The 22,614-nt window shown below is 41.5% G+C and overlaps 1 protein-coding gene and 2 long non-coding RNA genes across 5 annotated transcripts in view; 1 reads left to right on the top strand and 2 right to left on the bottom strand.

Moving 5' to 3' along the window:
• Window positions 1-22,614, top strand: part of LOC310827398 — a 793,036-nt gene that overhangs the window by 46,314 nt on the left and 724,108 nt on the right. The window lies entirely within an intron of this gene.
• Window positions 64-22,614, bottom strand: part of ACOT12 (acyl-CoA thioesterase 12) — a 29,938-nt gene continuing 7,387 nt past the window's right edge. For all 3 annotated transcript variants that reach the window (XM_083703231.1, XM_083703233.1, XM_083703232.1), the window contains exons 3-15: window positions 20,593-20,653; window positions 18,891-18,992; window positions 17,854-17,989; window positions 15,532-15,688; window positions 12,453-12,572; window positions 11,581-11,731; window positions 11,030-11,085; window positions 8,423-8,486; window positions 7,654-7,740; window positions 5,423-5,556; window positions 3,714-3,842; window positions 2,174-2,297; window positions 64-1,050 (exon numbers count right to left, since the gene is read on the bottom strand). In XM_083703231.1, the coding sequence (XP_083559357.1) occupies window positions 907-1,050; window positions 2,174-2,297; window positions 3,714-3,842; window positions 5,423-5,556; window positions 7,654-7,740; window positions 8,423-8,486; window positions 11,030-11,085; window positions 11,581-11,731; window positions 12,453-12,572; window positions 15,532-15,688; window positions 17,854-17,989; window positions 18,891-18,992; window positions 20,593-20,653 (1,465 nt within the window). In that variant the 3' untranslated portion in view covers window positions 64-906. The remainder of the gene's footprint in view (window positions 1,051-2,173; window positions 2,298-3,713; window positions 3,843-5,422; window positions 5,557-7,653; window positions 7,741-8,422; window positions 8,487-11,029; window positions 11,086-11,580; window positions 11,732-12,452; window positions 12,573-15,531; window positions 15,689-17,853; window positions 17,990-18,890; window positions 18,993-20,592; window positions 20,654-22,614) is intronic.
• On the bottom strand, window positions 9,768-11,021 carry LOC310827387. Its single transcript, XR_014556328.1, has 2 exons — window positions 10,453-11,021; window positions 9,768-10,095 (listed from the first exon to the last, which is right to left on the bottom strand). It is a non-coding gene; the product is annotated as an uncharacterized lncRNA (long non-coding RNA).

Here is a 22,614-nt window from a genome sequence, read left to right as displayed (position 1 = left end):
AAAACCCAATACAGGTTGATTTTAGTTATAATAAATAACGAGATGCTTATACAGCCATAAATCTAAATTAGCACAACACTCATAGTTTTAATTATTTAATTCAAAGGTGCATGTTGATATAACTAAAATGTATACAGCAGCTCATTCTGAAAGCAGTATCAAGTAGTTTAAAATAGCATAGGACACCTATATATTCACATGCTGCCCCATTGTGCAAGCAGGAAAACAACCTAGGCAGCAGCAGTAAATCATTATGGTTAATGGCTTCCAAACAAGTCAGGCTCGATAAGCCAAGTTTTAACTATGGCATCCTACTCTTGTGCAGAGGGAAGAGCAAAGGAGCTGCATGAAAGCACATGGACCTAAGCCAGGACTTAATTGTTCAAATGCAGCCTTGGCCTACACACAGTATCTGTGTTTGCAACTACAAGAAACGGGAAACACAACCTGACATTCTCAGGATTCTAAAATCAGTGCCTATTACCGAGTGTCATATGTGGATTATGTAACTGCAAAATCATGAATAACAAATACAGCTGTTAGTTGAGATTAACAATAGCCTAGGAAAATTATTTACAATAGAAATTAAAATTTACTTACAATGAGATTTTTAAAATAAAAAATCAGTATTTTAAATTGTGTGCAGTAATACGTATTGCTTTGACAAGTTTTCTGAGGACTCCAAAAGAACAATGAAATGTTGGTGAAAGATAACTTAGTTACTGAATTTATCATTAAATAGCTCCATCGTATGATGATGTAGAACATTGTGATGATTTAGATATACAGGTCCTGAACATAAAAGTAGGTAGGAACTGACTTGCCAGCTTGATAAGTATTGGTGTTAATGACAGCTTGTGTACAAAATATAAAGAATGGTAAAGTACTTGACACAGTATTGCTTAACTAAATGCAGTCCATTGTGCTGCTCTGTAACTCTAAGAAATGAATGCACCCAGAAGCTGTATCCTCAATTGATTTTGATGAGCCATCAAGAGTTGCAGCAACATAAGGCATAACACCAGGTGTTCCTTGGATGCAGTAGGAAACCTTTAAACATATAGAAGGTTAACATGAGTTATGTGAAATAACCACTAAAAACATCTTGTTCTACTTCATACTCAACAACTTGGGCTTCCTTCTTATCACTATTTCAGTGTATCACTTGCTGTTCAGAGCAGTATGAATATGCAAAAACGTTTCAATTGCTTTCTGTGTCGGCCTCCCAGATAGCATAGGAAAAACCTATGTTGGTGCTTCAAGCCACCAGACAAGTGCAGATAGCACTGGCAGGCATGACTCTCTCATCTGGATTAACAGGGAAAGATTACTGAAGTGACCTTGCACCCAAAAGTAAGCCCTGGAGCCCTGTGGAAGCTAAGTAGGTCTGGGTCTCATCGGTGCCTGGATGGGTGACTCACAGCAGCTATGAGAGGCAGTGGCAGTAGCAGTCGTGGCCTGCAAGGACTCAGCAGTGATGGGAGTTGGTGGCAGCCACAGCAGCGACCTGCAAGGCCGTGACAGGGAGTGATGGCAGCAGTAACGGCATTGGCCTGCGAGGTCTCACAGTGGCAACAAGATTTGGCAGCGGAAGTGGTGGTGGCCTGCGAGTCCTCGTGGCAGAGGCCTGTGGGGACCCGCAGCAGTGACAGGAAGTGATGGCAGTAGTGGCATCCTGCAAGGCCTTTCAGCGGCAACAGAAAGTGGCAGCAATAGTAGTGGCAGCCTGCAAGTCCTCATGGCGGCACAAGCAGTGGGGCTTGCGAGACCTCGCTGTGGTGGGAAGAAGTGGCCACGGCCTGCAATTACTGGCGGTGGTAGAAGCTGTGGCAGCCTGCTGAGCCCTGCTGCTGCCGCCTAGCAGGCCTGCTGGTAGTCTGGCAGTCCCAGATTATCTGTATTCACTATGACTCATCACCATACTTTGGATTGTCCTGAGTACCACCATTTGGTAGCCAAGCCCAACCATTAAGTAGCAGCAGTTGCCAGAGCATTGTCCTGTTTGCCTCTGCATCGTTCCTTCCTTTTTTCAGATACCATGGCATATCAACATATTGTGATGTTTCACGATATTGAAAACCAGTTATCATCCAGCCCTACATATCCCAGAGAAAGGGACAGTAAAGGGAGTAAAGCACATAAAATAACTGTATTTAATTACAATGCTGCTTACAAAAGAGGAGTTTCCATCAGGGTAGATCAGGAATCCCGCACACTGGATTTCACGCCTGCAGTAATTCTCAGAAGATGGAACAGATGTCAAGGCAACTGACCTCACAGCTATTATGTAAGGGTCTCTAAATTTAATAAGAGTAGTGTTATCAACAAGCCACAACAAAAATCTAAGCTGTCTAAAATGATCTTGTAGAGCAACTGTATTGGTCACAAGACAGTAGTTGCTCAGTTTTGTATTTTTCTGTGCAGGGGGAGGGTTGTTAAAACCTCGTGCCTTAACCCTGCACTACATGGGAGGTTAATACATTTCTTTGTTTATGTAGCACACAATTTAGTAACGAAGTAGTGATATGCAATGATTTATTGGTGAGTGGAAGGGGCTGGGAAGAAGTAGGAAGATGGCTCTCTCCATCTGCCCCTTAACCATTACCATTGTTTTTCTTCTGACTGCTTCTACATGCCTTCCACAGTAGGACCCATTGCGAACTCGTTCTAAGATGCAGTGGCAGACTTTGGGCTTTAAAATTTCAGTGGCGCCCTGTGCAACACCAAATTCAGTCCCCCTTGTCTCTTGCCCTCAGTGGTTCATCATTGTTGCAGTGCCCCCTGCGGCAACCTCTCTGCTTGGCGCCCAGTGTGGGAGAACCAGTCGTGCTCCCTTAAATCCACCTCTGCCTGAAAGCATCTACAGTGGTACCTCAGGTTACATACACGTCAGGTTACATATGCTTCAGGTTACAGACTCCGCTAACCCAGAAATAGTGCTTCAGGTTAAGAACTTTGCTTCAGGATGATAACGGAAACTGCTCCGGCGGTGCGACAGCAGCGGGAGGCCCCATTAGCTAAAGTGGTGCTTCAGGTTAAGAACAGTTTCAGGTTAAGTACGGACCTCTGGAACGAATTAAGTACTTAACCTGAGGTACCACTGTAATTGCTACTGCTGTTGCTGCAAAGACATTTGCTCTTGCGGCTCTTGGGACTCAGCAACCTTGCAGACAGGCAGCAACAACACCCTGTGTAAACCATCGCCATGTAAATAGTTCACTGATCCACCCAATAGTGAAATTTCCCCTTTCAGGAGAATATCTGTGTCCCATCACATAGAAAGGGGGACCAAAGAAATTACAAGCATTTTCAGGAACCGTTAATCTAATACGCTCGGGAGAGAATTTTGGTGCTGCAGTACTATGCTAGCAAGCCCCACTGATCAGCTGATTCTCCACACAGGCAAAAGTGGGTTACTTGACAAGCTTGTGACACTTAACCCAGAGATGGAGAGGCCAGTTCTTCACCCCCGGTGTAGGGGGTGTTGCACAAATGACCTTTCACACATGCACCTTTGCCTTCAGTCTTTACAAAGCAGTTTTTGCTATGTCCAGAGTTTCTGTGTAATCAAGACACCCCACATTTTGCAAGAAATAATTTTTTCATCCAAACTCACAGCATATAATTATTTTTGGGTGTGTGGGTCCTGTTACTTTATTGTAGAAAGCTTGAAATTTACCTGCTACTAAATGGGCATGCTTTCAACTACTTACCCAGTTTTGCAAGGCTTTCTTTGAGACACGAGAATTAAAAAATCATCTGGCTTATTTCCATTAATTGATATGGATGTAATGTGATATATTTTGTCCTCTTCGGTCACATTCTGGATAACCTTACACGTTCTGTAAGAACATGAGCCATACATTAGTGAAGTTTAGTAGCTGAGGTATCATGTAAAACATGAATTAAAGGATATGTTCTTTATAATCTAAATTGTGACTAGGAATGTGCAGCTTTTGTTTCAGATTAAATAACTGTTACACATGACTTTGTTTTTTTCAGTAAACATTTAAACCAAACAGAATGGCAAAAAGAAGCTACATGGGAAAAGTGATTGCTCACTTCAAGTTCAGCTTAAACCTGCATCTATTAAACTGTATATAACCAGCTCTGCCTCTTCTTCCTCCCTTGCTCCACTTTCAAGTGCCGTGCTGACAAAACTTTTGAAGATAAAAATAACATGCTTTATTAATGCAGTAAAATGAGAAAGTCAATGTTTACCATTTCTGCCTTACTAATTACATAATTCTTCACCTGTTTCCCAATGCAGCTTGTTTAGGGCTGCAGCCTGTTACTTTTCAACATACAACACTATGCAAAATAGGAGCACATTTAATCATTTTGAAATCTAAGAGGTAGGATATATTTGGGCCAGTTCAACACTTTCACTGCTGACAAGGCATATCTTTATTAAAAAGCATATCTTTACAGAACTATTTCCTTGTCCAACTAACATGGTTAAAGTACCTTTTTCTAAAGACAATGGCCACATCTATACTATACATTATAGATCTATGATACCAGTTTAATAGTCATGTCTTCTCCAAAAGAGTTGTTAGGAGATCCCTATTCCCATCACAGAGCAACAATACCCAGAGTTCTCTGGGAAGAGGGACTGAGTGTTAAACCACTCTGAGAATGTCAAGCCATACTTCTCCCTAGTTGTTTTGCTGCTGGCCATGCTGAGCTAAACCTTGGCTTGGCTTAGCACCATGGTTTCCAACGTGGGACACACGCCCCACAGGGGGGCAATTTGATTTTGGGGGGGGGGGGGCAATTCGAGGATGCATTACAGTGGTACCTCGGGTTAAGTACTTAATTCGTTCCGGAGGTCCGTAGTTAACCTGAAACTGTTCTTAACCTGAAGCACCACTTTAGCTAATGGGGCCTCCTGCTGCCACCACGCCGCCGGAGCACAATTTCTGTTCTTATCCTGAAGCAAAGTTCTTAACCTGAAGCACTATTTCTGGGTTAGCGGAGTCTGTAACCTGAAGCGTATGTAACCTGAAGCGTATGTAACCCAAGGTACCACTGTATTAAAGTTAATGGCCTTTTAGGCTTCCTCCACGTGAATAGGAGTTCGCTTTTTGAATAAGAAGAATTATATGTCATGGGGGGGGGGATCAGGATTTTAAAGATACCCAGGTATATAGCCAAAAAAAGGTTGGGAACCACTGGCTTAGCATGTCATCTGAATCCAGGCTCATGCTTTAGCTCTCTCCAGACTATCTATGAGTTGTAACAAACCTTGGCTACAAAAGCTTATAAAAGCCATTGTGTATTTTACTTGAAACTTCTTCATTGTCCTACTGAATATTACAGAAATCATTTTGACAGATCACTTTCTATGAAGGCAAAATCTACTTCAACCAGATCATGAGAGTGGATATGGACTTTAAAAGGAAAATATATATATGCTTACGAATAGCGTTTAACCCAGTGCACATGATGTCTGAAGTCAGATAAGAGGGAGAATGCTAGTTCTGAAGATATCCGCACTTGCATTTCAACCTTGACTGACAAAGCATCTGTCTCTTCAAGAGTAAACATTTTTATCTAAAAAAAATATTTTGTATTACATGGGGAGAGAGAGAGAATTATGGATGAAGATTAACAATGCTGGTAGGTCCTTTAGCTTTTAAAATCAAATATGCAGGAAAGTATGGTTCATAACTTTAAACAGTATCAGCCATACAACATTATAAAAGTTTCTAGGAGAATCCTGCTTACTTTAATGGAATAGAACAGTGGTTCCCAATTAGCTATGTGCTGCCGACCCCCCGTTTTTCAAAATCCCAGTCATGGACCCCTTACTTTAGAAAATATTGGTATCTCTATGGTAGTTTTTGTTATGTGAATGGTGCCACAGTCCCCCTGGGTGGGTTACACGGACCACCAGTTGGGAACCACTGGAAGAGAACACTATAAGAGAATATTGCTATAATTTTACAGTGCAATCCTACTCCCTCAATGTTGTTGGCTGGAGGGGATGGGGGCAGGATACTCCATAGGTGGAGAAGCATGTTGCTGGGGGGGGGTCCTTCACAATGGAAGTCCCAGTGCACCCTGTAGGGTAGGAAACCAGCTGCTGCCAGTAAAAAGGTAAAGGTAAAGGGACCCCTGACCATTAGGTCCAGTCATGGCCGACTCTGGGGTTGCAGCGCTCATCTTGCTTTATTGGCTGAGGGAGCTGGCGTACAGCTTCTGGGTCATGTGGCCAGCATGACTAAGCCGCTTCTGACGAACCAGAGCAGCGCACGGAAACGCCGTTTACTTCCCGCCAGAGCGGTCCCTATTTATCTACTTGCACTTTGACGTGCTTTTGAATTACAGGGTTGGCAGGAGCAGGGACCGAGCAACAGGAGCTCACCCCGTCGCGGGATTTGAACCGTCAACCTTCCGATTGGCAAGCCCTAGGCTCTGTGGTCCCAAAATGGACTGTTTTAGCACATGTTGTTAGCAGTTTTTGATCAGATATGTTAACTCCAAAACCTCTTGGATCACATAAGAGGCCCAGCTGGAGATGGTGCAGCAATTTTTTAAGGAAAAACGGCCCCCCACCTTCTTCGCTGGCCAGTGTAAGCTGGCGGGGTTTCGGATGTGGTGATCCACTCCGATCCATTTTGCTTTTCATGGGCTGGGGTTAGGATTGCTATGCCCATTAAGTTTCAGCGATGAACAGAGTGGATATAACTAGAGATATAAAGAATAAAGGCAAATAGGAGCTAAATTATGCAAGGGAAAGAGACAAACTGGACTTAGGAGCTGTGACAGTAGATTTGATCTATCAGTTTTGCCATAGGCAGAAGGAGCATAATAGTGGCCTGGCTATTGATATAAGTGGCTCTAGATATGATCATCTGAAGGAATATCTCAAAAATACTGTGACCCATATTAATCAGTCTGATCCTTGAGAAGCCTGTTCTGTGTTGCACAGACATGTGAAGTATATAGATTGGGCATGACAGACAGGACCTTTCAAAAAAATATTTTTTAATTGCCTTTTTGCTGCCTTGCTTTTTTTGTATAGTTGCAAGGAAATGCTGAAAGTATTGTTATTATTCATCTACTTGAAGAAGAAAAAATTGGGTCTCATGTTTTATATCAATACGGCATACTGTTACTTCCAATTGATTCATAAAAATACTATATAATGTTTATCTACTCTAAGCAGAGGTCAGACATCGGTTATCCAAAAGCACAAAACATTTCAGGTTAGTTTTACTGGGAAACTGTCACAACTGAGAATATGTGTTTCTTTCTTAACCGACCAGACTCAAAATCTTCAGCAGAAAAAAACACAATGTCACATGAATAGTCACATGATCCATGTGAACAATTTGACATTCAAAGCGTGTCTTCTAGCAGCATACTAATTAGCAGTCATAGAAAGGGGGAGAAGGGAGTTAGTTAAAAATGTACATTTTGATTTCGAAGAGGAAGCAGACAAATAATTTTAACAGTTTTAGAAAATACCTTAACAGCTGCAGCTTTTAAATTGCAGAAATGTAGAGGACAGTGTCTGAGATAAAATTAATGACACATAGTTACTTTGTAGTCTAAAAGGTCTCATTTTATTGGGACTTTCCATTCATATTAATTCTTTGAATTCGTAGGGAATTGTGTGTGTCTCCTGCACAATTGAGTACTTACGTAGTCCAGGCTGGTGCTAATCATTTCCCATCCAGGCTTTGCTGCCAGAACAGTCAATGCTGCAACATTGCTTTCGATTTTGTCTGCCTAAAACACAAAGCAAGGTACAGTAGTAACCAATGAGGGAAAATGTACAAGGCACAGAAATTCCTATAATTTCTGGAATTTGGTTGCAAAACAAATATTTTGTTCTCTTTCTCTCCTCTTGAAAAAGACAGTGTCTGAACTGAACCTTTTCAACAGCAGGGGTATAACTCTCATGATTATCAAGGTCATTCTGTTTAAAAGGAGACTAATTTGTGGCTGTGTACACATGGCATGTGTAAAAAGCATATACCTTCTCTCAAAGAATTCTGGGAACTGTAGTTGGTTAAGAGTGCTTGGAATTGTAATTCTGTGAGATTTAAACTACAGCTCCCAGAATTGTATGTGTGTGCTTTAAATGTATTGTGTGTATACTGATCAATTAAACCAGGAGTAGACAGCCTATGGTCCCTGGCCTAATTCCCATGTGTGGCAAGGAAAGGAAAGATGAGGAGGAAGGGTTGTGGCGGCAGGAAAAAAGAGGGAAAGGAGTGGTCCGGTTCCACTTAATGCCAATATATAGCCAAATTTCTGTGACTATTCTCCTATAATTCTGATTATAATTAAATATCAGGAGACAGTAAACAAAGAAAAATACAATCATCATACACCCAATTTTTGACATTTAGGGCCATACACTTAATCCCTTAATGTATATTATATAGGCAAATGTTACTGATGTTACCTGATTGCCTCTGTCCCAGAAATCAAGTGTGCAATTGTTTTCCTGCTTCAAAAGAATGTATTTCCTGTAGTTGATACAATGCGGAAAGAAGACCAAAAGTAAGCTTAGGAAATCCTCAGGGGGGAATTCATTGTTGAGCAATTTGACTGTGCTGTCAGCGCAAGCATTTCTGGTTACTACATGGAACCATCTCCTCCATGTGCTGTTCTGGGGTTTGTCCCGAACCAAACACTAGCACCCCAAGTCAATTAGGAAAACCCCGTGGAACTAACAGGATTCGTTGCACTGGCTCCTACTAGTGCAACTGTTTAAAACTTCTTAAAATTCCTCAAGTTATATAAAAATGACAAATCGATATAGCATTCACTCTTCCAAATATGCTGCAGCTAGCAAATGCTTAGTTTTTATGATTTGCAACAATCAGAACTAGGGTTGCCAGGTCCTTGTCTGGAGATTTGCCAGGTGTAGTTAACTAAAATTCAAGAATAACCATTGTGCGGATGACAGAGGGGATGGGAACGGGTTCACATAAACTAGCCCGCCCTTGACCTTGTGATGGTTGGCTCTTTTGTACATATAAGCTATAAATGCATAGACTCCACATATGCAATCTGCGTCCTGCAAAACTAGGGTTGTATCAAATTTAATTATACTCGGACTCTTCTTCTTTGGCGATCACTCGTAGCTGAGTAAGACTGTCTTCCATGAACACGGTCTTAACAGTGAGTCCAATCTTAGATCCATACATCCTTCCACAGTGGGGGCATAGGTTTCCGGGTGAGAGTTGATCAAGGTGAGGATTTGCCAACTGTTCCATCCTCATCCTTTCACTTTCATTCTGAGTTCAAGTGTCCTCAAAGTCCACGTTACAGGTAGGTAGCCGTGTTGGTCTGCTGTAGTTGAAACAAAATTTAAAAATTCCTTCCAGTAGCACCTTAGAGACCAACTAAGTTTGTTATTGGTATGAGCTTTCATGTGCATGCACACTTCTTCAGATACACTGAAACAGAAGTCACCAGACCATGACACCTTTGGTAAAGACTGTTCTCCAATTAGAACGCCCGCAGACCAATGTTTCCCAATTGTCGGTGTTTATACTACATTTTTTTAGATTTGCCTTGAGAAAGTCTATAAACCTCTTTGTTGACCACCAGCATTACGCTTTCCATTTTTAAGTTCAGAATAGAGTAGTTGCTTTGGAAGACTATAATCAGGCATCTGAACAACATGACCAGTCCAACGAAGTTGATGTTGAAGAATCATTGCTTCGACACGTGATCTTTGCTTCTTCCAGTACACCGACATTAGTTCACCTGTCTTCCCAAGTGATATGTAATTTTTCCCCCCAGAGATGCCATTGATGGAATCTTTTGAGGAGATGGAGAAGGCGTTTTAAGTGGTCCATGTTTCACAAGCATACAGTAAGGTTGGTAGTGCAATAGCTTTGTTAACATGCATTTTGGTTTCCCTGCAAATGTCCCGATCCTCAAACACTCTGCACTTCAGTCAGGAGAAAGCTGCACTTACAGAGCTCAGGCAATGCTGGATTTTGGCATCAGTGTCAGCTCTTGTGGAAAGTTAACTGCCCAGGTAGGAGAAGTGATCAACAAATAGATCCACTGGAATTAATGGATTTAAATTGGTCATGAGTATGGTTGATGTTGGTTACAACCCTAGTTACAGTGGTGCCCTGCAAGACGAACGCCTCGCAAGACGGAAAACCCGCTAGACAAAAGGGTGTTCCGTTTTGGAGGCGCTTTGCAAAACGAATTTCTCTATGGGGTTGCATCGCAAGACGAAAAAATATTGCGTCCCCCCATGGGTTTTTTTTGCTTTTTTTGCCCTTTTCCTAAGCCGCTAAGCCGCTTATCAGCTGTTCCGCTGATAAGCCGCTTAACAGCTGATTGCTGAAAGCTGCTAGACCGCTGTAGCGCTAATCCGCTAAGCTGTCAATAGGCTTGCTTTGCAAGATGAAAAAACCGCTAGACAAAGAGAATCGCGGAACAGATTCTTTTCGTCTAGCGAGGCACCACTGTATCTACAAGGGGTTCTTAAATGCTCTAAGGCACTGAGATAGGGCACAGGCACTTTACTTCCCAATTTTTCCTCCAGCAGCATGGGAAAAGATTACCCAGCATAACACTTAAGGTAGGAGACAAGAGTTCCACCTGCTACTTTCTGTTATATTGCCTTGGAACATTAAAGCTGTCATCTCCAGACAAGGTGCAACAATCCTGCTCAAACATCAAATTGTTCATTAAAACAGACTTCTTTACCAGAGCTTATTAAACACAACATGTTTTGGACATGCACGTCTGGAAAAAGTTGGGAAAAATCCTAACTATACCCTCACTCCCATAACAATCCCACATGGAGGAAGAGATTCCAGAATCTGTTGTGTTCAAAGCCGGATTTATATCAGATTACTGTACACCAAAATGATTTTGTGTACAATCTGTGAGGAACATCTCATGCACTGATGTTTTCTGTTGATGTTTCACAAACCAAACATGATCAGCTCTACAATAGCAGCTGAGAAATAACATCAGCTGTACTGTTAATGGCATTTTAAACATTTATGCTGTCTTTAGGGCTTACTTACTGTACCTGGCTAATCTAATTTTCTTCCGTGCAATAGCTCCATGATATCGCCTTAAACCATCCTTTGCAATGAACAAAGCAAGAAAAAATAATAATTAGTTATAAATTTTACATTGTAGTTTTGCTAATTTTCAGAATAGCGGACAGATTGAATATAACAAGCTTTTTAAAAAGAGCATAACACAGACTTTACCGTGAAGCCAACCATCAAAATAAAATGTGCAAGTTAACTACAATACTGTCTGAAAAGTATAATTCTGGTTTGTCTTAGGATCACAAAACTACCACGAGTCCTTTTACCTGAGACTGGCAGAGTATTTCAGTCCTTGGCTATGAGTTCAATAATCATCTTCTAGATGAAATATTAATCCAAAGCACTTTAGAATTAGTGCCCTTTATGGGACAAAAATGATTTATATATTTTTCATCTTACAAAACTCAAATAAATATTCACTTCTCCTACTGGTATACTATCCATTTCATAATTTCTAAATTAATAATCTGATTATCTTGTTTATGTACACAGTTGTTCTCTCCCTATTTTTTTAAAGGTTCACCTTTGTAATAGATTTGACTCTGGGGAAGGTAATAAGTTCTCCATGTTCATTTACAGCATTAAAAATTAAAAAGGCACTGTTGATATGCCGAGCTTGGCCTTTGGCCCATTCCTCACAATTGAAGGCCTCAACACGAACTCCAACTTCAATACTGAAAAAGAAGAGCTTTCAGTTAATTTAGCAGCTGGGGTGCGACAGATGCCGCACCGAATTACAGTATACAGAGAAGCTACAAACTGTTTTTTTTAAAAGGAGGAAATAAATTATTATACCTGCCATATTATACAGGTGAGCCTAAGCTCCATTGATCTAAATAGGGCATTTCTGTGCAGACATGCATGGGATTGGACTCCAACCCTATGTACACTTTTATATTTCTTGATCTCTAAAGTACATCAGATGTTAGTTAGGCTCTCACACCAAATGTTATGAGATGACATACAACTTCCTATTCTGTGATGAGATTTACTGATTTGCTAAGGTCTGTTACTACTGGGCTAGGATAACACATAATAACTGGTCAAAGGAAATGCGTATGAATAATAGAGCATACATACAAGAAACTACAATCTCCAGTTGTTGTACAATAAACAGAGGGGAAATATCTGAATATGAATTTTTAATACTTATGTTCTTGCTAGTGTAACAAAGAATGGTATAATTTCAAACTACCAGGGCTTTTTCTTTCACTTGGAACTCGCTGGAACTCAGTCTTGGCAATTCTCAGGTGGGTACCATTGCCATTATAAGAGAGCAAGTGAGGAATTTGTGGTGACTTCTGGCACCTAGTTTTTCTAGAAAAATAGCACTGCAATTGAAACTGAAGCATTTTAGACCACACAGTAGCATTAAGATAGAGACAAGCTTATTACCTTTTCTGAAAAGTATTGTTAACTATAGCATTGAAAACAAGGCGGTCGCCAACAGTTGAAGGTCCCCGGAATTTAAACATATCTACAGATTTCAAAGTTGGATGCAGCCTACACAGGCGACTGAAGGAGGAAAAAGGAAAGCAAATTAAAATACATATATTATCATGCTATTTCTTTTCATATCAATGCAACATTTCAGTATTTCTATGCAACAAACTAAGTCTATAAAATGGAAATTCCAAGTTTATAGCTTATACTGGTTTTAATAAAGGTAGAAACATTCTCTTCAGTTAGAACTTCAGGCACCTGAGAATAGTGGTTTCTGGTATCTATATCTATTATTTAAAGGGGGGAAGGGGGGACAGTTTGGCTTAGCTCTTCCATACATTAAGTGCTATTTTTCTTCATTCGTTCATTCATTTATTTGATGAATCATTTCCCATGAAACATCTCAAATCAATTTACAGTATAATAATAATAATAATAATAATAATAATAATAATTTATTATTTGTACCCTGCCCATCTGGCTGGGTTTCCCCAGCCACTCTGGGCAGCCTCCATAGAAACCAGAAAACACTAAAATATCATACATTAAAAACTTCCCTGAACAGGGTTGCCTTAAGATGTCTTCTGAATGTCAAGTAGTTGTTTATCATTTTGACATCTGATGGGAGGGTGTTCCACAGGGCGGGCGCCACTACCGAAAAGGCCCTCTGCCTGGTTCCCTGTAGCTTTGCTTCTCGCAATGAGGGAACCGCCAGAAGGCCCTCGGCACTGGACCTCAGCGTCCGGGCAGAACGATGGGGGTGGAGACGCTCCTTCAGGTATACTGGGCCGAGGCCGTTTAGGGCTTTAAAGGTCAACACCAACACTTTGAATTGTGCTCGGAAACGTACGTAATGAGGTATATAAGACAGTTACATATATAAAAACAGTTAAAAACAATTGAGTACAGAAACAATTTATTTAAAAAATTATAAACACTGGTATTTCTTTGCCTGTTTTGGCAGCCTCTAAATATATTGCTGCCAAACACATCATGGGTGGGGGGGTGAGGGTCTGGGCCAATGTTTGGGCACCAGGTGCCATTTTGAATCAAGGAGGCAGACCCAAATGTGACTTTGGTGTGACTGCAGCGATTTGGGGGCATAGGTCTGGCCACCTCTCAAGGTATTGTTGCTGAACTCTCCGCAAAGGTTCTTGAGGTTGGTATTTTCATTGAAGTTTGGACACTAAGTGCAATTTTGAATCGAGATGGTGAAATGAAACATGACTTTGTAGTGACTTCACTTGATTTCTGATGTGATGGGTCCAAACTCACAAAAAACACTCTTTTTCTTCAAAAAAACAGGTATTTTTAAGTTTCTAAAACAATCCCAGGCAGTGCTAGGCCCATTAGGCCCTATATATGAAAGGGGGTGAAATTAAGTCCTTGTGTGAGTTTATTTTAACAGAATGAATCTTATAAAAAGAATTTGTTGAGAATTAGGTATTGTTTTGTTGTGGTGGTGTTGTAGGGCTGAAATTTCTTCCTAACCTTTGCTTAGCTTAGAGATAATACTGTTTTGCACCATTATTTATCTTTAGCCTTAACTCAATTACCCTTTATGATGTACCAGAATTGTTAAGCGTGCACAATTATCTGTTTCTAATTAATTGAATTGTGCATCTTTATAATGCATTCAAATTACTTTGGTTTTCATTAGGAATAATTTGCTCCTCCTATTTAAATTGCTAAATATCTCATTTGCAATACAACAATAAAGATAGAAGCAGATTAATGTCAAGAACGGAGGTGTAAATGTGTAGATGAATTTTGCAATCTTTTTCCACTGTTAGGCCTAAAAACCTGAGATTATTTTACTAGAAATGTAAGCCCATATTTTTACAGACACGGTGTACCTGAAAGACCAAATCTCATTCTAGCAGATTTCTGTTTAGTTCATCTTTGACACTGCTTGGTTCGTATCACAGTATTTAAAAGAGTATATATATATATATATATATATGCTTTCGTATATATATATATATATATATATATATATATATATATGTGCTTTCGTAGATTTTCACGGGTACAGGAATGCAGGTTTTGGTGTCCTCGGGTGTCTTCCCGTGTAAAAGTTGGGGTGCCGAAAGCACCAGCCTGAAGATGACGAGTGAGACCTCGTCGAAACGTCGCCTAGACACCCCAACTTTTACACGGGAAGACACCCGAGGACACCAAAACCTGCATATATATATATATATATATATAAACCCTGTCTGAGCATATATTCAGTTTGTTCTTTGAGTACTGCTTGCTTTTATAAACCTCATTCTCATTCCTTGTAAGCCTGTGGTCATAACAACTCTAACTGGCACCTTCAAAGGTCAAATCTAATTGTAAGTTGTTTTACAAAAGCTTTGCAGCAAGGTCAGCTATTTGTCAAGCAAAATAGACAGCTCTCTGTCACTGTTTAGCACTGTTTCTCCTACATTTTGGCTCATCACTTTTAAGTGCAAAAAAAGAAATATTTTCGGCGTCTGATGTGTTATTTTGCTGCAGCTAAGCCCCATCTCCATTCTTCTGGACCAGATTTATTGCAGAGTTATTTGGGAACCATTTATAGATACAGATATATAAATGAGGCTGTGTGCTTACATATAAATGCCGCTCACTTGGGTCATTGGTGTTATGACCATGTAAAACCTGTGACAGATTTGCAATTTTAATAAAATGAGCTGTTTATCCAGTAACAAAGGAAAGCCAGTTATTATTGGTATAACTTCAGGTTACAAATCAGAGCTACATGAATAATGAATGGGAATGACACATCCAGCACCCTGGCAATGAATCAGGCCCACTGGTGTGTGAAGGGAATTCTAATAGAAATTCTTGTCTCACACACACAAAGAGAGAGAGAGAGCTACATGTACCAAGCAACAGGGGGATGATGGAATTCTCTGCGTGATTAGATGAACGTTAAACTAGTAGACAAAGAGAAAAAAAGTCAGGCAGAAAGAAACCTTGCATTCCTCACTAGGCCTGCCCAGTAACGTGTAAGACAGAAGGATGCTGAATAAAAAAATGGTACCTTGCTGAAATAACAGCCACTGTCTCCATCCAAGCCATAATTTGGCCACCAAATGTATTTCCTTGATGATTGGCATGCGGAGGCAAGACAAGTTCAGTGCTCTGCACATGGGTGAGATCTGTGGAAATTGCACCTTCTCCTTGATTGCAAACTTGTTCTGAAATGTATGAAGTGAATAGCCAAGGATGTTAGTGAAATGACACACCAGTCCAATTATACTGTGGCTGCCACTGCCCTGTGTCTTAGAAATAAAGCAGCTTCACTGAAATCAGCAGCGTGACTACACTTTGTAAGGTATGTATCCCATAAGACAATTCCAAAAGAGTTTATGGCTGTTATGAGAGCATAGAATACAGGTAATGTAGGGCTAGTTGTTCTCTAATACTGTCAGACTAAAATTCATAGTATGTCAGCTTATTAGAATTTGGATCATATAAACGTATGTTTTAAAGACAGAGAGAAATTGGACTACAGGTCTATTTAATACCCATAATTCAACAGGGGAAGGAGGGATCTGTCTTCCAGGGTGAAGAGATCTCTAGCAAAGCAAGACCTTTATATTTCAAAAAATGCCAATCATGCTACTCTGTCACATGATCCCACTTGACCTGAATTAAGTGTTTGGCTTCTGCTCCACTTACATCTGTTTTATAACCCCTGTGTTGTAGCTTGGATTCATCTGAGCGCTTTGCACTTTGGACCTACTTATCAAGTTGTACAATTTGTATTTAGAAGACAAATTCCACCTTGCTTCGTGCACTTTGTAGATGTTTCATGGAAAGCAATCTTAGCACAAAATAATTTAACACCTTACTTTTTTTGCTCTTTATCACTGTTAAGCCAGTGCTGGCTATGGTAGTGTGTTTTAAGGAGAAAAACTGCTTTACGGTGTCACAGTGTGCTGCTGCTTCTTTTTAAAAAACATGAGCATGTGCCAGTTCCATAGGTTGAAATGTCCTATACTGATTTCATCTGGTCCAGAGTTTTCCAATCTTGGGTCTCCAGCTGCTTTTGGACTACAGTTCCCATCATCCCTGACCACTTTTGCTAGCTACATATGATGGGAGTTGTAGTCCCAAAACAGCTGGAGACCCAAGTTTGGGTACCCCTGATCTAGTCTAAGATAATTGCTAAAACTATGCATCCTGCCCAAAAGGACTTTGTAAGTTTTAAAGGTTATGAGTGCAAAACATTTTCCAACATGGATAGTTTAAGTTTATGGAAACAACACTATAGTATATGCAGCCACGTTGGTCCATTAGCAAATTAGCATAATACCAAATGGACTCACCATTTATGCATTTGTGCCACACCCACCTCCCTGCTGCCCTACACCTCCTGCTACTAGTAAACAACAGTGACCCATGCACTGGGACGCTAGTATTGCAGATCTACCCCACCTTCTGAACAAAGTGAGGGGGCAGATGGTAGGGGAGGGATGTGAACAACAGAAGCAGACTGAGAATACACACAAACAAAAATGTGCGTATGAGTGATGAGCTCAAGGCACTTTGCATGTGTAGCTAACTTTTATTGGGATCTAATGTGGAACAGGGTGGCACTGTGGCTTAAACCACAGAGCCTAGGACTTGCCGATCAGAAGGTGAGCTCCCGTTGGTATCTTCATTGAAGTGAAGCTCCCGTTGCTCAGTCCCAGCTCCTGCCAACCTAGCAGTTCGAAAGCATGTCAAAGTGCAAGTAGATAAATAGGTACCACTCCGGCGGGAAGGTAAACGGTGTTTCCATGCGCAGCTCTGGTTCGACAGAAGCTGCTTAGTCATGCTGGCCACATGACCTGGAAGCTGTACGCCGGCTCCCTCGGCCAGTAAAGCGAGATGAGTGCCGCAACCCCAGAGTCGGTCACGACTGGACCTAATGGTCAGGGGTCCCTTTACCTTTAATGTGGAACAGGAGCTCTGTATGCCTCTACTTTGTGCTCTATTTGTCAATAAACAAAATATTATAAAATGCCTTAAGTTTCCAGAGATAGGAAACTCCATAGAACTCCATAGAAACGCCTCACCACTTGGAAATGGGAAGCACACAGCAATGTGTCTGTTTTAGCTGTCCCCCATGTCATTATCTTCTAGGATCTAATTTAAGACATACTTGTTTGTTCCACTGGCACATAGATGGACTGGTATTCAATAGTCTAAGTGTTGCAGTCTGCTGCACTGTGTTTCATTGCTGATACTGGTTTGAATTATATGGTTTGAATTATATTTTATACTGACCTCATTTTAATGGTTATTGTAAGGCCCCCTGGATACCTATGGGAGGAAGGGTAGGATACAAGAATAATAATAAATTCTAATGACTGACCACTATTCATGCCACATTCTTCCACCAGGTTCTTACAGACGCGTTCATGATCCAGTCGGATTTTTCTTCTCTCAGCAGCCAGGGTGTGCTCAAGAGAATCCTGTGCAGTGACGAACTCCACTGGTTTTAAATCAACCTGAACAAATTAAGATTTTTAAAAAAGGATTGTAAAAGGAAATTCTACTTTTATTTTATTATTTTATTTTATTACCTACCCTTTATCCTAAGTTCTCAGGGTGAGTTATTTACAAGTGATAATACAGCATTAAAAGCAGTTTTAAACTTACAATAAAAAATGCAGCCACAAACAACAGTGTGGGTCCTGAAAATACAGTATACATTTCAGGTGTCAAAGCCCTGGGTAAAAAGGTGTGTCTTCATTATCTGAACAACAGCAAAGTCTGCACCTCATTCTGCCACTTTTGTATTAAGCTGCATTAATAATTGGTAAGAAGAGATAGCAATATCTTGACAAGCATTTGCTCACATTCCGGATTTACCAAATGTTGGTTATTTATTTACACACTGGCGGAGGAAGAGGAGTGCGGGGGCAGTGCACTGTCCCCGGCAGCGCAATCCCGGTGGGGTGCCATCGTGGCTGTCCCCCATCCGCACTGGGCGCCATGCCCCCGCAGGTGACATGGCACACCCCGAGGAGGTGCACCAGCTCCGCCCCACCTGCTCTCCGCCCCCTGGTGCCGGAGTATTCACACACACAGATACACACATCTTAAAATCAATCTAAGCTAAAATTTGTCTCAGAAAACAGAACTAGAAATGCAATGTGTAGCAGGCACTGAATGCAATGAAACTGTGGCACTTCCCCTTAGCTAGCCCATGGTCAAATTACCACAGTAAAAGCTTCTGATGCATGTTTGCCCACTACAGTTCTTCTGTGGTGCTACTACTCTGCTATCAGACAAACAATATTAATACAAATTATGTAAGGGTAAGCTGCCATGAACACCACAATTTGGTTTACAGACCATTCTGGAATCCATGTAAACTAAGGGCCATTTTTGAATGAAATATATCACCTTGCCATTATGTACTGGTTTTGCCACGTATGTAGAGAAAGCCACACAAATCAGTTTTTGGAAGGTGGTAAGAGGATCTTGCAATGTAACTTTGACACCAACCTACATGCAAATGGAAACAACACTGGATTACTAGGAGTTATATAATTTAGAACTAGTTTATGTAATAATACTAGCACTCCCTTCATCTTAATAAAGAGCTGAGCTCACCAACTGGTTTCATAATTATGTTATTATCTCCATTGCTTCCCAAGTGTCTTAACAGTACAATCCTATGTTACATCTACTATTACTACTACTACTACTACTAATAATAATAAATTTATTATTTATACCCCACCCATCTGGCTGAGTTTCCCCACCCACTCTGGGTGGCTTGGCTCCCAAGAGAATATTCAAAACACAATAAAACATCAAACATTAAAAACTTCCCTAAACAGAGCTGCCTTCAGATGTCTTCTAAAAGTCAGATAGTTGTTTACTTCCTTGACATCTGACGGGAGGACATTCCACAAGGCGGGTGCCACTACCAAGAAGGCCCTCTGCCTGGTTCCCTGTAACCTCATTTCTCGTGGTGAGGGAACAGCCAGAAGGCCCTCAGAGCTGGACCTCAGTGTCCAGACTGAACGATGGGGGTTGAGATGCTCCTTCGGGTAAACTGGAGTTCAGTTTGGATGCTCGGAGATACCTACTGAGTTCAGCGGGACCTATTCTCTGCTAAGTGCATGCAGTACTGTAAACCTAAATACAACTGCTGATTCTATAAAAGTCTATAAAATGTTGATTGGTGGCTAATTTTAAATAGGGTGAGGTGCTGAAAGGAGGGAGGAAACACGGGCCATTTTCAGCCAATATTTATTGATTTATTAAATTTATGTCCTCCCTTTCCTCCAAGGAGCTCAAGAAGAATACAGGGTTCTCCAGATTCTCACAGCATCCTGTGAGGTTGGTTAGACTGAGACTGGTGCAAGGTCTTCCAGCAAGCTTTGAACTGACTGAGCATTTGAATCAAGGTCTCTTCAGTCCTGGTCCAACCCTCTAAACATTACATCACACTGGAGCTCTTTATAGCTTTTATAGTCTTTGTCGTGCATGACTAAACCCCATAAAGACTAATATAGACTTGAGGGCACATTTTGAACTGATAAGCCTGCAGATGTTCTGTATTTATGAACTTTTTCATTCAGTTTCAGTGCTCAACTCTTTAACAAACTGTTGGAACAAAATGTTTTGAAAAAGAAGAATGTAAACATTTAAAAATTAACAATGTACTGTGGCAGATACCGGTTCACTTAAAAGAGAAGCCAGAGGTAGTTCTGCATAAAGGGTACAAGTGTTTGGTGACCACAAAAGTTGTCAGAGAGCCTATTTTGCGAGAGTGGATCTACTGAAACAGTATCATGGACATAGCCTCTGAGAAAGTCAATAGCTCTGGGCAGCTAGGGGGCCCTGGGGTATGTTTTGGACCTGTAACCCGGGGGTAGAAGACAAGAGTCATGTTGTGGCAATAAATGATTAGGAAATGTAGAGAAGGGGATAAAAACTAGTGAGAGAGATTTGAGTCCCCACTAAAGACATCCTATTGGTGATGGCCATTTACTTAACATGAATTCATTCTTTAATTTGTTTCATTCTGCCTATATAACACCATGTATAATCTCAGCTTAAAAACACACCAAGACAAAGAAATGCAGTCGCTTACCTCCATACTCGTAGTGAATGCCCGGTTTACCTTAGCATTAATGCTGATAATCTGTCCGACTCTATTAACAGAAAAAAGCACCACAATCTCATTATACAAAAACAGAATATTATAAGCTGTTCCAGGCCTTTACTGGCCCTGATTGAGCAATGGCAACACGACACTGTTAGCTACTGCATGGCCAGCCATCAATACCAGAGGGAGAGAGGGGTATTGGCAGAAATAAAGCATTTTGGCTCTGCAGGGGAATGGCAAGGAAGGTGACTTGCTGCTTGATCAGCCTCTGCCCTCTGCACACAGACAAGCTGCTGAAGACTTATCATAGAACCATAAGGTAAAGGTAAAGGGACCCCTGACCATTAGGTCCAGTCGTGGACGACTCTGGGGTTGCGGCGCTCATCTCGCTTTATTGGCCAAGGGAGCCAGCGTACAGCTTCCGGGTCATGTGGCCAACACGACTAAGCCACTTCTGGCGAACCAGAGCAGCACACGGAAACACCGTTTACCTTCCCGCCAGAGCAGTACCTATTTATCTACTTGCATTTTGACGTGCTTTCGAACTGCTAGGTGGGCAGGAGCAGGGACCGAACAAAGGGAGCTCACCCTGTCGCACGGATTCAAACCGCCAACCTTCTGATTGGCAAGCCCTAGGCTCTGTGGTTTAACCCACAGCGCCACCTGCGCCCCTTCATAGAACCATAGAATTGTAGAATTGGAAGGGTCCCGAAGAATCATCTAGTCCAACTTCCCCCTGTAATGCAGGATTCTCAGCTAAAGCATCCATGACAGATGGCCACCTAGCCTCTACTTAAAAAACCTCCAAGGAAGGAGACAGCATAACCTGGTTTGGACTTTAAAGTGAAAGCGGAGCTACAAATTTTGAAGGGGTTCTTCCTCTAGAAGCGATTGCAATGCAGGTTGAGGCTGTTCTGCTATTTCCAAGGAGCGAGGACAGAAAGAGTAGCAGGTCTTAATTAGAGCCTAGTTTCAGCATGGTATATAACCCTGGACCTGGAATCTGGTTTTCATTGCCAGGATCCACACATGTGAAGTACCGAACAAAGAAAGGCTATCTCAGTCTTGGATCAGGCACTCTCGCTGACTGCAAATGGTAACAGGAAGTTCCATTAGGTATGTGGGAGGCCCGGCCAATGAGAGGTTGAACATTCTGTCCTTCCTCTGCACCTAGCATGGAAACCGAGTGAGCTGTCCTGCTCTGGTTTGCTGTGGGAGCAGAACTCTCTGTTCCTCCTCTAGCAGCACTTCACCATGCTAGCAGAATTTTTTTTGCAGCTTAGAAACTTTTATGGACATAAAAACATAAGAAGAGCCTGCCAGGTCAGGTCCATGGCCTATCTAGTCCAGTAAACTATTCTGACAGTGGCCAGCAAGCTGCCTATGGGGAATCAGCAAGCAGGACACAAACAGAAGAGAGCCCTCCCCTCTCACAGTTTCTCACAAACAGCATTCAGAAGCATCACTGCCTCCAACTCTGCAAGGAGAGCAGAACCGTGATGATTAGTAGCCTCCTCTTCCATTAGTTTACCTAATCCTCTTTTAAAGCTATCTGTTGCTGGCCATCACCGTGGCCAGTTTTAACTATGCACTGCTTTCATTTATCTAGTGTGTGGTGTAGTGGTTAAGAGCACTGGACTCGTAATCTGGTGAACTGGGTTCGATTCCCAGCTCCTCCACATGCAGCTGCTGGGTGACCTTGGGCTAGTCACACTTCTCTGAAGTCTCTCAGCCCCACTCACCTCACAGAGTGTTTGTTGTGGGGGAGGAAGGGAAAGGAGAATGTTAGCCGCTTTGAGACTCCTTTGGGTAGTGATAAAGCGGGATATCAAATCCAAACTCTTCTTCTTATTTTGCAAGGCTGGAGCCACTTCCACACATTATGTTGCTGGTGCGGCTTGGAGCCAAAACCACACGGTTGCTTTTCTTTTCATTAGTCCCTTAGGAGCATAAGAAGCTACCTTACGCCAGGTAAAAGTATTTATTTTGTCCAGAATTGTCTACTTT

The sequence above is a fragment of the Podarcis gaigeae genome (assembly GCF_964106915.1).
Source record: "Podarcis gaigeae genome assembly, chromosome: 11".
NCBI lineage: Eukaryota > Metazoa > Chordata > Lepidosauria > Squamata > Lacertidae > Podarcis > Podarcis gaigeae.
This window is presented reverse-complemented; position numbering and strand designations above follow the sequence as displayed.